Genomic DNA, 15,597 nt, shown 5'->3' with positions numbered 1-15,597 from the left:
TCATTCTTTATCACATAATCCCACAAGCCCGTCTCTGATATCCTTGTTCTTCAACTTTGGAATCCACGTTTGAAATTCTCAGCTTTTTTCATGTGGTTTCTGTTCTCACTGATGGAATTGGGCTCTCTTATGTATCTTCTTTTGAAGAAAAAAAAGTCATCGTCAAACTGTCAAAACAAAGTCAAAGTCCTTCTCAAGATCTCATCACATTCCCAGTCTTATATCCCAACGTCGTAAAACCAACGCTTACTCGGATTTCAATGTCCTCTTGAGTTTGGTTGCGGTTCTGTAGCGCCGAATCTTCTGTCTCCTGTTGCCTACTTTAATATGGATCTCTTGCTAATAGCATCTCCGGATCCCTCTCTAATATAGAAATGCACTTCTGACAGCAACTCAAGCTATAACGAGACCTACTTAATTGGTTATATTGTGTAATTGTCACCCAGCAGAACAACAGTATACAAATACCTTGAATACTCTCCATTAATTGGTGTAAGATTTTAGTTGTAAAAATGGCCTCTTAGTAGCCAACAATCCCCCCAGCCCCTTTTACCAGTGAAAGGCGTACCATAATTCCCCAATGAGAGGGTGAGGCGATTTATCTAAAAGGTACCATATTTACACTTTCAACTTCATTTAAGTTACAAAATCCTTTCAATATTACCACACTTAAGTTCCAATTTCTGTATACATTTTAACTACTGTATTATATTTCACTACATTTACCCAGAAACTACCCAGTTAACCCCGACCACCCCTCCTCCAGGTAACACTTGGGAGAGTCCAATCAAGGTGATTATATGCCTATGGCCTATGGCCTGCACTCACATGCTTGGCCACGCCTCCATGCTTGTGCCCCGACCAATCAGCTCAAAGAAAGGAGAAACTGATGAGAAATTAGGAACAAAAGTAATGATTTCTAAATGAAAAACTAACTAAAGTGGCAATTAAACACTTAAATAGCAAACACATATAATTAAAGTACTAACCAGAATGTGTATGTGTAGATAATAGAATGTTTGTCTATATTTGCCCTGTGATTGGCTGGCAACCAGTCCAGGGTGTAGAAGACAGCTGGGATAGGCTCCAGCACCCCCGCGGGGGGTTGAAAATGAATGACTGAATTAATGAATAAAAAAAATAAATGTACAAAAAACACTGATATTATATATATATAATAATTTAAAAAAATACTTAAAATATTAATTTAGATGTATTTTGATTTCTATTAGTTTACATATTTTTATTAATTTTTTTTAATATGAAAAATAATTTTATTATCGGGCTGCACGGCGGACGAGTGGTTAGCGCCCAGACCTCACAGCTAAGAAACCAGAGTTCAATCCCACCCTCGGCCATCTCTGTGTGGAGTTTGCATGTTCTCCCCGTGCATGCGTGGGTTTTGTCCGGGTACTCCGGTTTCCTCCCACATTCCAAAAACATGCTAGGTTAATTGGCGACTCCAAATTGTCCATAGGTATGAATGTGAGTGTGAATGGTTGTTTGTCTATATGTGCCCTGTGATTGGCTGACCACCGGTCCAGGGTGTACCCCGCCTCTTGCCCGAAGACAGCTGGGATAGGCTCCAGCACCCCCGCGACCCTCGTGAGGATAAGCGGTAGAAAATGAATGAATGAATTAATGAATATTGCCAAAAAATAAATGTACAAAAAACACTGACATTATATATATCATAATTTTAAAAATTACTTAAAATATTAATTTAAATGTATTTTGATTTCTATTAGTTCATATATTTTTATTAAATTTTTGAAATATGAAAAATAATTTTATTACTGGGCTGCACGGCGGTCGAGTGGTTAGCGCGCAGATCTCACAGCTAGGAGAAATTGTCCATAGGTATGAATGTGAGTGTGAATGGTTGTTTGTCTATATGTGCCCTGTGATTGGCTGACCACCGGTCCAGGGTGTACCCCGCCTCTTGCCCGAAGACAGCTGGGATAGGCTCCAGCACCCCCGCGACCCTCGTGAGGATAAGCGGTAGAAAATGAATGAATTAATTAATGAATGTTGCCAAAAAATAAATGTACAAAAAACACTGACATTATATATATCATAATTTTAAAAATTACTTAAAATATTAATTTAAATGTATTTTGATTTCTATTAGTTCATATATTTTTATTAAATTTTTTAAATATGAAAAATAATTTTATTACTGGGCTGCACGGCGGTCGAGTGGTTAGCGCGCAGATCTCACAGCTAGGAGAAATTGTCCATAGGTATGAATGTGAGTGTGAATGGTTGTTTGTCTATATGTGGGATAGGCTCCAGCACCCCCGCGACCCTTGTTGGAGAGACTGTGTCTCCCAACTGTTAGACGAAGTGGCTGAGGAGAGGGAATTGTGAGTGCCCCCGACCTCGGATAGGCAGTAGAAGATAAGATGTATATAAAACTGTTTACCATTTGTGTAAACAGCTTTAATTACTTTTAAAGTGAAACATACAAGTAGGAAACTGACTTTGAAGAGTGTGTATGATTAATTTTTAGGCAAAGAAAGTGGCTTTGGGCTGAAGTGTGGCGTTCATAGACCCAGCTTGTTTCCACATTAGGAGCAAGAACTATTAAACGGTGGCCCGACTCAGATGTTGAAGTGGCAATTTAGTTCTGAAAAAGAGGCGTTCAAGTCGTCAACGTGTCCTTCAGTGACACAGATACAGTACGTGATTAAATTGTGTTACCTTGAATGGCGGCCTCATCCAATGTATATAAATGAGCCGATATTGCGTTATGCTTGGTGCACCCTTAAGTTTCAATGCTGTTTGATATTTAGAAAGAAAGCATATTAAAGCTGTATGTACACATCATTATATGATAGAATTGGTGAGTTTTCAACTTTTTTGAGTGTGTTATTTATGTCTAAGATGGCTTATTTTCTATTACTATGTCAACTGTATCCGATAATACAAGTGTGAAGGTGACTGTAGGGGTGTTATGTCATGTCTACAGGGCTCTAATAATGTTAAAAGACGTTTTTGTTTTTTGAGTGTGTTATTTATGTCTAAGATGGCTTATTTTGTATTACTATGTCAACTATATCAGATAATGCAAGTATGAAGTTTACTATAGGGTTGTTATGTCATGTCTACAGGGCTCTAATATTGTTTTTATTTTTTTGAGTGTGTCATTTATGTCTAAGATGGCTTATTTTCTATTACTATGTCAACTATATCAGATAATACAAGTATGAAGTTTACTATAGGGTTGTTATGTCATGTCTACAGGGCTCTAATATTGTTTTTATTTTTTTGAGTGTGTTATTTATGTCTAAGATGGCTTATTTTGTATTACTATGTCAACTATATCGGATAATACAAGTGCGAAGGTGACTATAGGGGTGTTATGTCATGTCTACGGGGCTCTAATAATGTTTTTAGTTTTTTGAGTGTGTTATTTATGTCTAAGATGGCTTATTTTGTATTACTATGTTAACTATATCGGATAATACAAGTGTGAAGGTGACTATAGGGGTGTTATTTCATGTCTACAGGGCTCTAATAATGTTTTTAGTTTTTTTGAGTGCGTTATTTATGTCTAAGATGGCTTATTTTCAATTACTATGTCAACTGTATCGAATAATACAAGTGTGAAGGTGACTATAGGGGTGTTATTTCATGTCTACAGGGCTCTAATAATGTTTTTAGTTTTTTTGAGTGCGTTATTTATGTCTAAGATGGCTTATTTTCAATTACTATGTCAACTGTATTGAATAATACAAGTGTGAAGGTGACTATAGGGGTGTTATTTCATGTCTATGGAGTTCTAATTAAGCATTTTTAAAAGGTCATATTCCATTTTTTTATATTCACTCCTACTTCATGGAAAGTCACTAATCACAGTTGAGTCTGGGGCCAATTAACATAACTAGTTGTGATTTTGCAATTGATTAATTAATTAGTAATTGATTTGCCTCTCTTGTCTCACAATTGTGTTATTAAATATATTTTTTTGTAATCTTAATCTACTGAAAAGCATTTTCTGGAAACTTCTGACTGCACCAGGGACCAAAATGATCCAACTGGAATTCAGCAACATATGCTAAATGAGTCAGTAAAATAAAGGTCAAATGGATGCAGGTTAGGGTTTCACTGTGAAATTCTCTCCGACACTCATGACATAAAATTCAGTGTAAGAAGTAGGAGATTATAATTTATTTCAGGATCATCATTTCTGTACATGGGATAAGTGCCCTCGTTGTCGCATCAAATATTAAAAGCGATTTAAGTGCCCCGTGCAGCTCTATTTACAGTTGAGTTGGAGAGATCCTCAGCCCAATCCAGTCTGCATGCACGCTTGTCAAATGAACATTTTGCCAATGATCCTAATGACAGAATTCAGTGATGTGTAACACAACGAGCCACGGAAATGTCACATTTGTCATCTAATTTCATGCTAATTGAGTCCCAAACGCCGGGTTATTTTTAAACCGAACGTTTTCCTGGTTTTGAGTGCCCTTTGCTCACATGCCATTAACTACAAATCATCGATCATAATCTGGACCTTTTTTTTTTTTTTTCTTCTCAGTTCCTGCCCGGATCACAAATATATCGAAGGACATCGCAGTAAATGAGGGCAGCAATGTCAATCTCATGTGCTTCGCAGCGGGTCGACCAGAGGCGAACATTATGTGGCGGCATCATTCCCCGAGAGGTAAGATGTGGTTTTCTCCGATTTACTGAAAAACAGGACTTAGTGCTACGTCCATGACGTCCATATTTAGAATTGAACCCTTACCAACATTGTAAATTTTGACGTAAAAAGATAACTGTACAATTATAAGTTCATGATAAATAGTGGCAATTAAAACTTTGCTCTGATCAAAATACTCTATTTGTCAGTAACGATAACGGTTGTGATGATTGGACACCACATGATTTTTTTCTGCATATTTCTTAAAAAAAAAAAAACACCAAGTAGTTGTCCTGTTCATTATTCCGTGTCTTAAAGTGCTTTTTTTTCCTACTCTGTAACAAAACATATTCCTATATTGGTGAGACGTTCAAGACTTAAAAAAAAATACTATACTTACATTATGCATTTTTTTTTTATGACTTCAATTGCATAGGGGCTCAGTAGAGGCGGATAGAGTAGGAGAGTGTTCTCATTAAGGAATGCTGAAAGTTCCTTTCTTTTCTTCCGCCTACCTATTCTCTCCCACTATACGCATGGAACAGTTCTCTTTTTCTACTGTAATAATAGCTTATTGGAGTGCGTTGAAACCATGTAATGTATCCCTGAGATCCCAGAGATCCCTGAACAGAGCAGGAGGTCTGGGTTTTTTTTTTTTTGCCTTTAACTTATCGTCTAAACTTATCGTCATGAACACGACACAGTGTTAAATGTTAAAAGACGTTTTTAGTTTTTTGAGTGTGTTATTTATGTCTAAGATGGCTTATTTTGTATTACTATGTCAACTATATCGGATAATACAAGTATGAAGGTTACTATAGGGGTGTTATGTCATGTCTACAGGGCTCTAATAATGTTTTTAGTTTTTTGAGTGTGTTATTTATGTCTAAGATGGCTTACTTTGTATTATAATGTCAACTATATCATATAATACAAGTATGAAGGTGACTATAGGGGTGTTATTTCATGTCTACAGGGCTCTAATAATGTTTTTGAGTTTGGTATTCATGTCTAAGATGGCTTATATTCTATTACTATGTCAACTATATCGGATAATACAAGTGTGAAGGTGACTATAGGGGTGTTATTTCATGTCTACAGGGCTCTAATAATGTTTTTGAGTTTGGTATTCATGTCTAAGATGGCTTATATTCTATTACTATGTCAACTATATCGGATAATACAAGTGTGAAGGTGACTATAGGGGTGTTATTTCATGTCTACAGGGCTCTAATAATGTTTTTGAGTTTGGTATTTATGTCTAAGATGGCTTATATTCTATTACTATGTCAACTATATCGGATAATACAAGTGTGAAGGTGACTATAGGGGTGTTATTTCATGTCTACAGGGCTCTAATAATGTTTTTGAGTTTGGTATTCATGTCTAAGATGGCTTATATTCTATTACTATGTCAACTATATCGGATAATACAAGTGTGAAGGTGACTATAGGGGTGTTATTTCATGTCTACAGGGCTCTAATAATGTTTTTGAGTTTGGTATTTATGTCTAAGATGGCTTATATTCTATTACTATGTCAACTATATCGGATAATACAAGTATGAAGGTGACTATAGGGGTGTTATTTCATGTCTACAGGGCTCTAATAATGTTTTTGAGTTTGGTATTCATGTCTAAGATGGCTTATATTCTATTACTATGTCAACTATATCGGATAATACAAGTGTGAAGGTGACTATAGGGGTGTTATTTCATGTCTACAGGGCTCTAATAATGTTTTTGAGTTTGGTATTTATGTCTAAGATGGCTTATATTCTATTACTATGTCAACTATATCGGATAATACAAGTGTGAAGGTGACTATAGGGGTGTTATTTCTTGTCTACATGGCTCTAATAATGTTTTTGAGTTTGGTATTTATGTCTAAGATGGCTTATATTCTATTACTATGTCAACTATATCGGATAATACAAGTGTGAAGGTGACTATAGGGGTGTTATTTCATGTCTACATGGCTCTAATAATGTTTTTTGAGTTTGGTATTTATGTCTAAGATGAAGGGATCGCATCACAAGAAGAACATAAAACAGCACTATTGGCAGATTACGGTATATTATCACATATATGAAAACCCTTAGACTTGACACTTGTTTCTGGATCATATTGACCAGAAGGTCAATATTAATAAAACACATGACCACTGTGTGAACTAAGAAGAGTTGAGGCAATAAAAATGAATATACTACCAGGGATGCTACACCTAGTCCTCCCTCTATCCCACCAACCCCCGATTTATTGTATGGTATGGCACAAACAGATATGGAGTCTTATCTGGGGAGGCAGGAAGCCCAGAGTTAAATTCAAAATGCACAGGGAGGCCTCGCATTGCCCGTTTTGAGAATATTTTTTACATTATTCAGTGTAAACACTGAGTATGTTGGTATTCCGCTGAACATTAGACCAAATGGAAATATTTACAGCTCCCTCGGAGCAGATGGCTACCTCAGATTAGGTCGAGGGGGGCAAACACTACAAACACCAGGAATACGGTTATTACTGTAACTGAAACACCAAGAACATGGATACATTCTGAAATATTTTGATCATTTTTTTTGGCTTTTTTTTCTTCGTCTTAGTCATATGCAACATTCATTCATTCATTCATTTTCTACCGCTTTTCCTCACAAGGGTCCTGGGGGTGCTGGAGCCTATCCCAGCTGTATCCCAATCACAGGGCACATATAGACAAACAACCATTCACACTCACATTCATACCTATGGACAATTTGGAGTCGCTAATTAACCTAGCATGTTTTTGGAATGTGGGAGGAAACCTGCATACTCCACACAGAGATGCCCGTGGGTGGAATTGAACTCGGGTCTCCTAGCTGTGAGGCCTGCACGCTAACCACAGACCGCCGTGCAACAAACATTTCTCATTTTAACTTTGATGGAATCATACGTGAAGTCACAGCTAGTCTCAAGCTAATAGGATGCTAGGAAGGACATTTTCTGGGGATTTTCAGAGATTTTTTGACAGGAAGTTGTACGACATCCCCATCAGTAGTGTCGTACATTATAGTCACTTACCTCTACTTCATCCCGTGAGCCAAGGTCTTGATTTTTGGTGATGATAAACATAGTTCCGGCTAACTGATGGGGCCATTTCAGTTAGCATTTAAAGAGTTTAGCTTCTCAAAATGATATGCATTCAAAAGAGGACATCACAAAATGGAATCATATGCGGAGTCATAGCTAGTCCCAAGCTAATAGGATGCTAGGAAAGACATTTTCTAGGAATCGTTCAGAGATATTTCGACAGGAAGTTGTATTAAATTAAATTAAATTAAATTAAATTAAATTAAATTAAATTAAATTAAATTAAATTAAATTAAATTAAATTAAATTAAATTAAATTAAATTAAATTAAATTAAAAATATACGCAGGAAAGCAGGAAGTGAACAAATGTAACAGTTACTGATTGTAAAAGTACCAGATGGAGGGGTAGGATTTAATAAACTTTGCTTCTTCCTACTCCTTTTGGACATGTGGAACCATGAACTGATTATGTGATGCATTCAATTGTAATCTGATGCATGTTCAAATGAAATAAAACCATTATCATTATTATGTATTTATGAATTATTACAGAATGCAATGTTTTTCTGGGAAAAAACAGTGCAAGGGTTTAATCTATTGATGAGGGTCTTGTATAACAGCCAACACTCATACCCAAAAGGGAGTGAACATTTTAGTATCATGGTGCGTTTAAGGAGTTCATGCTATACTAAATGCCTTACAGGACACAACCTTAATCAATCTTGATTTGGCGAGAGACCCCAGCTGGTCTCCTCGGGTCTGTCGTGCCGGGATCTGACAAGTAGGGCTAAGAAGCTTTGTGCATCTCAACGTGTGAGCACAGTTGTTTTGTTAATTGTGTCAGCTCCGCTCTTCCCACTGAGTATACGGTTGAGTCATGAGCTAAACGGATGTTCAGCCTCCAACATGAATGCTTCATTTATCTGCCTCCGTCATGTACAACCAGCAGAATCCGGTTTTCACAGCCCACTGGTTCTCCGCCACGTCGACATCCACATTATTGTCATCGCCGTGCGCTAATATTAACTCCCAGGATCATTAGCTCTCCAAAACATTTTTATTTGAATTGTGCACTGTAATCACATAAGAGAAAAGCCTTAACGACGGAAATTCCCGACCAGATGGTGCCATTTAAATTCACTGTACACTTTGTGACAATTCGCCACTTAAAAGAAGCTACAAGTGTCGTTCACTCACTGCACGTTTTACGAGGCTATTTAAATGTAATTTCAGTCCACCATGTGTGATTATGAGCAGCACCAAATGTTGCAATATGGTGCGACAAGCATCTCATAAAATCCACATTACGCAATGCAAGTGTTGTGCAGTTCACATGTAGGCTAATAATGTGATTTGTGTAATAATGGAATAATGGAATCTGGGGGAAAATGCAATTGTTATGAAAACAAGTGATTAGGGAAATTATGACAAAACCTATTGTTTTTTTTGGGAGAGGGGGGCTACAACAGGGAATGCATTTCTTACTGTGGCTTCCCTGATTTTTTAACACATGGTGGCACATTTTACAGCAGTTATTTTGTGGACAAATGTCTGATTAGTTCCCTGCATATTAAAGAGTGGAATAAGTAGAACAAATTATAGCGATGTACATATTTACTCAATTTTTCAATAGAGCTGCACAGCGGCCGAGGGGTTCAATTCCACCCTCGGGCCATCTCTGTGTGGAGTTTGCATGTTCTCCCCGTGCATGCGTGGGTTTCCTCCCACATTCCAAAAACATGCTAGGTTAATTGGCGACTCCAAATTATCCATAGGTATGAATGTGAGTGTGAATGGTTGTTTGTCTATATGTGCCCTGTGATTGGCTGTCGACCGGTCCAGGGTGTACCCGCAATCCCACGAAAATAAATGAATGAATGAATAAATAAACTCACCACACAGCAACTTAACACTACACTGACTTTGCAAATTCAGTGCTTAAACTCGACACTCTGGGAGGTGCTATTAATGGTGTTAATGCAACGTGACCTTGGACTGTAATCTTGTCCTCAAACACATCATTCTTCTTCGTGGGGTTTTTCTTCTTCTGTTGTTTATTGGCGGTTGGCAAGCAGCTTTCGTGTGCATTAGCGCCATCTGTGGAACAGAATCTAAACCCTTCTATACGCCATTCACAAGTCCAGTTTTATGAAAAAGGAAAATATATATCTATATAAAACATGTGCCGAGATTAATTATAAAATATTAGCAAGATTGAACTTTATCTTTTCCTGTTCTTTCAGCGAATGCTAAGATATGACGTAACACGCAGCTCCAGACGTTCTTCAATTTAAAAAAATGGAGGCGAGCAATCGTCACTGGACTGCTAAGGAAAGTTTATTTTTGATTCAAACTAAATTTCGTGACCAGACGAACGAAAAACTGGCAATACGGAGTTATTCCAACAAGTGAAAGAAAAACTGCAGGAAGTCGGTATCACGTGATGTTGGTGTTTACGCTTTACTGGGCATGCCCCATTGACTATTCTGGTTGATTATAGCGGCGCATGTAGACACACGATTGGAATATTCCTTTCCATGGATACCATTCCAAAAACTCCTCATGTAAACATGGCTATTGATGGAAAAAGAAGGTAACACAACAAGTAAAGGGGAAAAATACACCAAAATAGAATAAATGGTAGACTGGGCGTTATCTTGCTCATGGGAACAACAATTGGGGATTATGAACCAACACAACTTTCAATCCATGACTGAAATTACTATTACAGGGCATAAACTGAGCAAATGCCATTAAAACACATTTGCACTGTGGCCAATGTACTCTGAAGAGGTGTAACTGTCTGTTCAAATCTATTGACCAGATGCACTACGGACTCATCGTGTGGGCGTGCTTGGTAGCGTTTGGCTGTCAAAGTTGTAGTGCGATTTTTGTGAAAAAAAAAATATCTGATTGGAAGGTTCACTGTGGATATTTTAAAAGGATCACTCCAACTTTTTCTGTTTGCCCCACCACCCACGCTAAGTGCAGAAGCTGACTATGAGAACCAAGTGCATAGGAAAAAAAAAAAAAAAAAAGTTCATATAAGGATTAATAAAAGAAGGGGAGCAGGAAATGGAGAAATGCGGTCTAACTGAGGGGCAAGAGCAGATTAGCGTTGCAGAGAAGCTCTCGGTTTACTCTCGGTAATGTTTTATCTGGAGCATTTTGTTGGTTTAAAATCCATCAGAAAGCTTCTGGCAGGTGCAAACTGTTACAAGTGAATGGCTTTTGCTCTCCTGTCCCCCCTCATTAATCACGGTAGTAATGTGTGTAATTCCCCCCTCAGCATTAAACCATTAATAACACATAGTCTGTGGTCTATTTCCTCCCACACCTGGATCCATTTTGGAGAGTCCAAAAAACGAGGATGGGTTGCTTGCGCTGTCTGGTGACCGAGGAATAACGTTTTCTAATTAATTGCTTTCTGTCATTGGCATTATGATGAAATACCGAGGTCATAAAAGCCTTTTTCCTCCAGGGAGTTGGAATCTGGTTTAATTCCGGTAAATGGCGTACTTCGTTGTAGCCTTTTTCATATTGTTCTTTGACATTCTTAAAAAAAAATGCATCACACTTATCCCTGTATCTTGGAGTGTCAAAAGCTACTGTTAAAGGTGTTAAAACACCTAAGTGTTTTTTTTTTTTGGTCTCGAACGTCTGTCAGCAATAGATTTTCTATTGTTCTGCAACAATGGCAATGACGTTAAAATGTAAAGTACTTCAAGTGAGGTATTGACATAGCATAGCAACTGATCTCTCGGCTATTGGAAACATACTTTGGTTGCTCTGATGCAGAAACAAGTGCATTGTAAAATATTGTAAAATATTTTTATTATTATTATTATTATGCTATCGGACTCGATAGAGCAGCTACACACAATAACCTGGACAGATTGTAGATATTCCAGACTGTGCCTCTTTTTGGGTTTCCTGCCTCCCACCCAAAGGGTCTGTGTAATTAACTCCTGTGATTCGCCACACTTCAAAGTGCTCCCAAAGACTTCCAGACAGCTGCCGAAACCCCCTTTTTAATGACTGACACAAAATAAACACAGTTAGGACACTGATGCCGTTCCTTTCAGCTTGTTCTAATGACTCTTCAACACGATTAAGTAACATTGGAAAATTGTCGTACTTCGGCTTTGTACTAGCCCAGGGGTGGGCAAATATTTTTTACTCGTGGGCCGCATTGAGTTAATAAAATTGTCCGGGGGGCCAGAACATATATTTAACACACACACTCTATTTTATGCTTATAATTTTCTTGAATTATTTGTCTAATTTCATCTGTAAAAGTGTTATACTATCCGGAGCACTTTAAACATCAGACCACATCAAACTATGTAATTTTATTTTATTTTTTTACTAAATAAGACATCTGACTTGCAAGTCATGTTGCCAGTTTGTATGTTAAAACGTGAAATACTTAGAAAGCTCTTGGTGGGCTGAATGTGGCTCTCGGGCCGTAGTTTTCCCACCCATGTACTAGCCCACGTTCACAATACAGTCCCGTTAAAAGATGAGCGTATTTTTTTTTCCTAACTGGGGATCAGGAACTCCAACCGCTTTTGTCTGATGCTTGCCCAAGTTAAGCAAAATTAACTTTTCATTTTCCTGGGAGTCATTGCTCAACTGGGCATGCCCGTATAAGGAATCTCGTGTTACAGTGACATCAGTGGACTTATTCTTGGCTTTTTAAGATCTAACCCTCAACCGAGAAGGTGCAAAGCATACAAATTGATCATTTGTTTGTACCAATTAGCTTAATTCAATTCAGTACAAAGGAAAACATTTTTTTTCCCCTCAGCCAGAGCAGTTGACCTTGCACTTCATAACATCAGCTAAATGAGGCTTTTAATTGACTCAGCGTTTCTTTAAAGGGCCAGCGAGGGAAAACATGGCGTGATTGATCATTCTTCTCAGGGAAGCACCAGCATTTGACATCGATAAGGCAAAAAGGAGGAAGTGGCGACATAATCGCTATTTAAATAATGACACCGCGGTATGGCGGAGCGGAGGGACCGAGTACTTTTTGGAATTCAAAGCTTACATGCTACTCACCCAAAGTTTTCCAGAATGTGCGTGGGAGCGTGTTCACCCATGCAAAATTTTTTGCTAAATTGAAGGAAAGTTGAGAAGAGTGGATAAACCCAATATAGCTCTTGACCTTTCACGACCTTATCTAAAGGTTGCTCTTTGGAAAATATTCTCTACTTTATGAAGACATGATGTGGTCACATAGAAATATGGTAATGATAACACTCATGTCAGTCAGATATTAAATTACGGGTGAGATTTCAGTGATTAAAAAAAACGACGTACCCAATAACAATGATGTGGAATATTAGCGGATAGGCTAGGAAACTCACTGGAATAATTCCTCTTGAGAGGTGTTCCACTCTGGCGTTGCCCCCGGTGAGAGTTGCGGAAATACTTACTGCCCCGCTACTTCACTCTCAGCTGAGTACTGCACGGATTAGGTTTAATTTCCATGAGGTACATTTCCTTTACAAACACCAAAGGCTATTTTTTGCTCCAAAGATGGGAAAATGATAGGATGACATAATTATTTTTGACACGTCAGAAGTGTTCACGTGTTTGTTAATGGAATATTATCATAGTTAGAGCATAGAAAACCTATTTATGAGTTCTAAATATTTTTTTTTTTACATTATTATAGCCCTCTGGACAGGAAATAACACCTCTATAGTCACCATTATAATTGTATTACCCAATTATTGTATTACCTATATTAGACATAATAAGAATAAATAAGCCAAATCAGAAGTGTTCCCGTGTTTATGAATGGAATATTATCATAGTTAGAGCATAGAAAACCTACTTATGAGTTCTAAATATTTTTTTACATTATTATAGCCCTCTGGACAGGAAATAACACCACTATAGTCACCATTATAATTGTATTACCCAATTATTGTATTACCTATATTAGACATAATAAGAATAAATAAGCCAAATCAGAAATGTTCCCGTGTTTATGAATGGGATATTATCATAGTTAGAGCATAGAAAACCTATTTATGAGTTCTAAATATTTTTTTTTACATTATGACAGCCCTCTGGACAGGAAATAACACCTCTATAGTCACCATTATAATTGTATTACCCAATTATTGTATTACCTATATTAGACATAATAAGAGTAAATAAGCCAAATCAGAAATGTTCCCGTGTTTATGAATGGAATATTATCATAGTTAGAGCATAGAAAACCTACTTATGAGTTCTAAATATATATTTTTTACATTATTATAGCCCTCTGGACAGGAAATAACACCTCTATAGTCACCATTATAATTGTATTACCCAATTATTGTATTACCTATATTAGACATAATAAGAATAAATAAGCCAAATCAGAAGTGTTCCCGTGTTTATGAATGGAATATTATCATAGTTAGAGCATAGAAAACCTACTTATGAGTTCTAAATATTTTTTTACATTATTATAGCCCTCTGGACAGGAAATAACACCTCTATAGTCACCATTATAATTGTATTACCCAATTATTGTATTACCTATATTAGACATAATAACAGTAAATAAGCCAAATCAGAAATGTTCCCGTGTTTATGAATGGGATATTATCATAGTTAGAGCATAGAAAACCTATTTATGAGTTCTAAATATTTTTTTTTTACATTATTATAGCCCTCTGGACAGGAAATAACACCACTATAGTCACCATTATAATTGTATTACCCAATTATTGTATTACCTATATTAGACATAATAAGAATAAATAAGCCAAATCAGAAATGTTCCCGTGTTTATGAATGGGATATTATCATAGTTAGAGCATAGAAAACCTATTTATGAGTTCTAAATATATTTTTTTTACATTATTATAGCCCTCTGGACAGGAAATAACACCACTATAGTCACCATTATAATTGTATTACGCAATTATTGTATTACCTTTATTAGACATAATAAGAGTAAATAAGCCAAATAAGATGAGAGACACAAAGGCAAATAATTCTTCCGAAAAGTAATATTTGTTTGCTTTCATTGTTGAGTCATTTATTTGGGGGAAGCAAACAAGGGACGTGAAGGTAGAGAAGCAACCCCAGACCAGAAGTGTGTGATTGATGTCACTACCAATCGGCGCTTCAAATTGATCCTTGTCTGTCGGGTTCCTTGTGTGATTCCACAGACACATTTTCAAACACTATTGCTCATTTGTCAAGATTTGTCAGATTTTCTCCTCCTCTGAAATACTTTGAATTATATCCAGTGTATTTGAAGTATTAATCGATATCAGTCCCACTTAGGTATTCTGACTGTTGGGGAGAAAATCCAGTTTGTTGTCAAAATTGCATCAGAAGTTATTTCTTAAATGAACAGCCAATCCATTTTAGATAATCAGGCACTCGGATGCACGGTGGTCGAGTGGTTAGCGCGCAGACCTCACAGCTAGGAGACCCGAGTTCAATTCCACCCTCGGCCATCTCTGTGTTGAGTTTGCATGTTCTTCCGGTGCATGCGTGGGTTTTCTCCGGGTACTCCGGTTTCCTCCCACATTCCAAAAACATGCTAGGTTAATTAGCGACTCCAAATTGTCCATAGGTATGAATGTGAGTGTGAATGGTTGTTTGTCTATATGTGCCCTGTGATTGGCTGGCTACCAGTTCGGGGTGTACCCTGCCTCTCGAGGCTCCAGCAACCCCTGTGACCCTCGTGAGGATAAGCGGTAGAAAATAAATGAATGAATTCGTCATTTGAGTGTTAAGTTGCTGTGTGATGAATTTAGTGCTGTTAGTAATGTGTTCTTTGAAAGATGACCCTCGTGAGGATAAGCGGTAGAAAATGAATGAATGAATAATCAGGCACCAACATACGTAAAGACGACATCTTT

At 37.2% G+C, this 15,597-nt stretch overlaps 1 protein-coding gene across 2 annotated transcripts in view; it reads left to right on the top strand.

The window, feature by feature from the left end:
• opcml (opioid binding protein/cell adhesion molecule-like) overlaps nucleotides 1–15,597 on the top strand; it is a 169,461-nt gene that overhangs the window by 136,487 nt on the left and 17,377 nt on the right. For both annotated transcript variants that reach the window (XM_058087476.2, XM_058087475.2), the window contains one exon: nucleotides 4,547–4,672. In XM_058087476.2, coding sequence (XP_057943459.2) covers nucleotides 4,547–4,672 — 126 coding nt within the window. The remainder of the gene's footprint in view (nucleotides 1–4,546; nucleotides 4,673–15,597) is intronic.

The sequence above is a fragment of the Doryrhamphus excisus genome, linkage group LG21 (genome assembly GCF_037039965.1).
Source record: "Doryrhamphus excisus strain RoL-2023G ecotype Guam linkage group LG21, RoL_Dexc_Guam_v1.1, whole genome shotgun sequence".
Taxonomy (NCBI): Eukaryota; Metazoa; Chordata; class Actinopteri; order Syngnathiformes; family Syngnathidae; genus Doryrhamphus; species Doryrhamphus excisus.
Note: the sequence above shows the minus strand (reverse complement) of the source record. Positions and strands in the feature narration are given on the sequence as shown.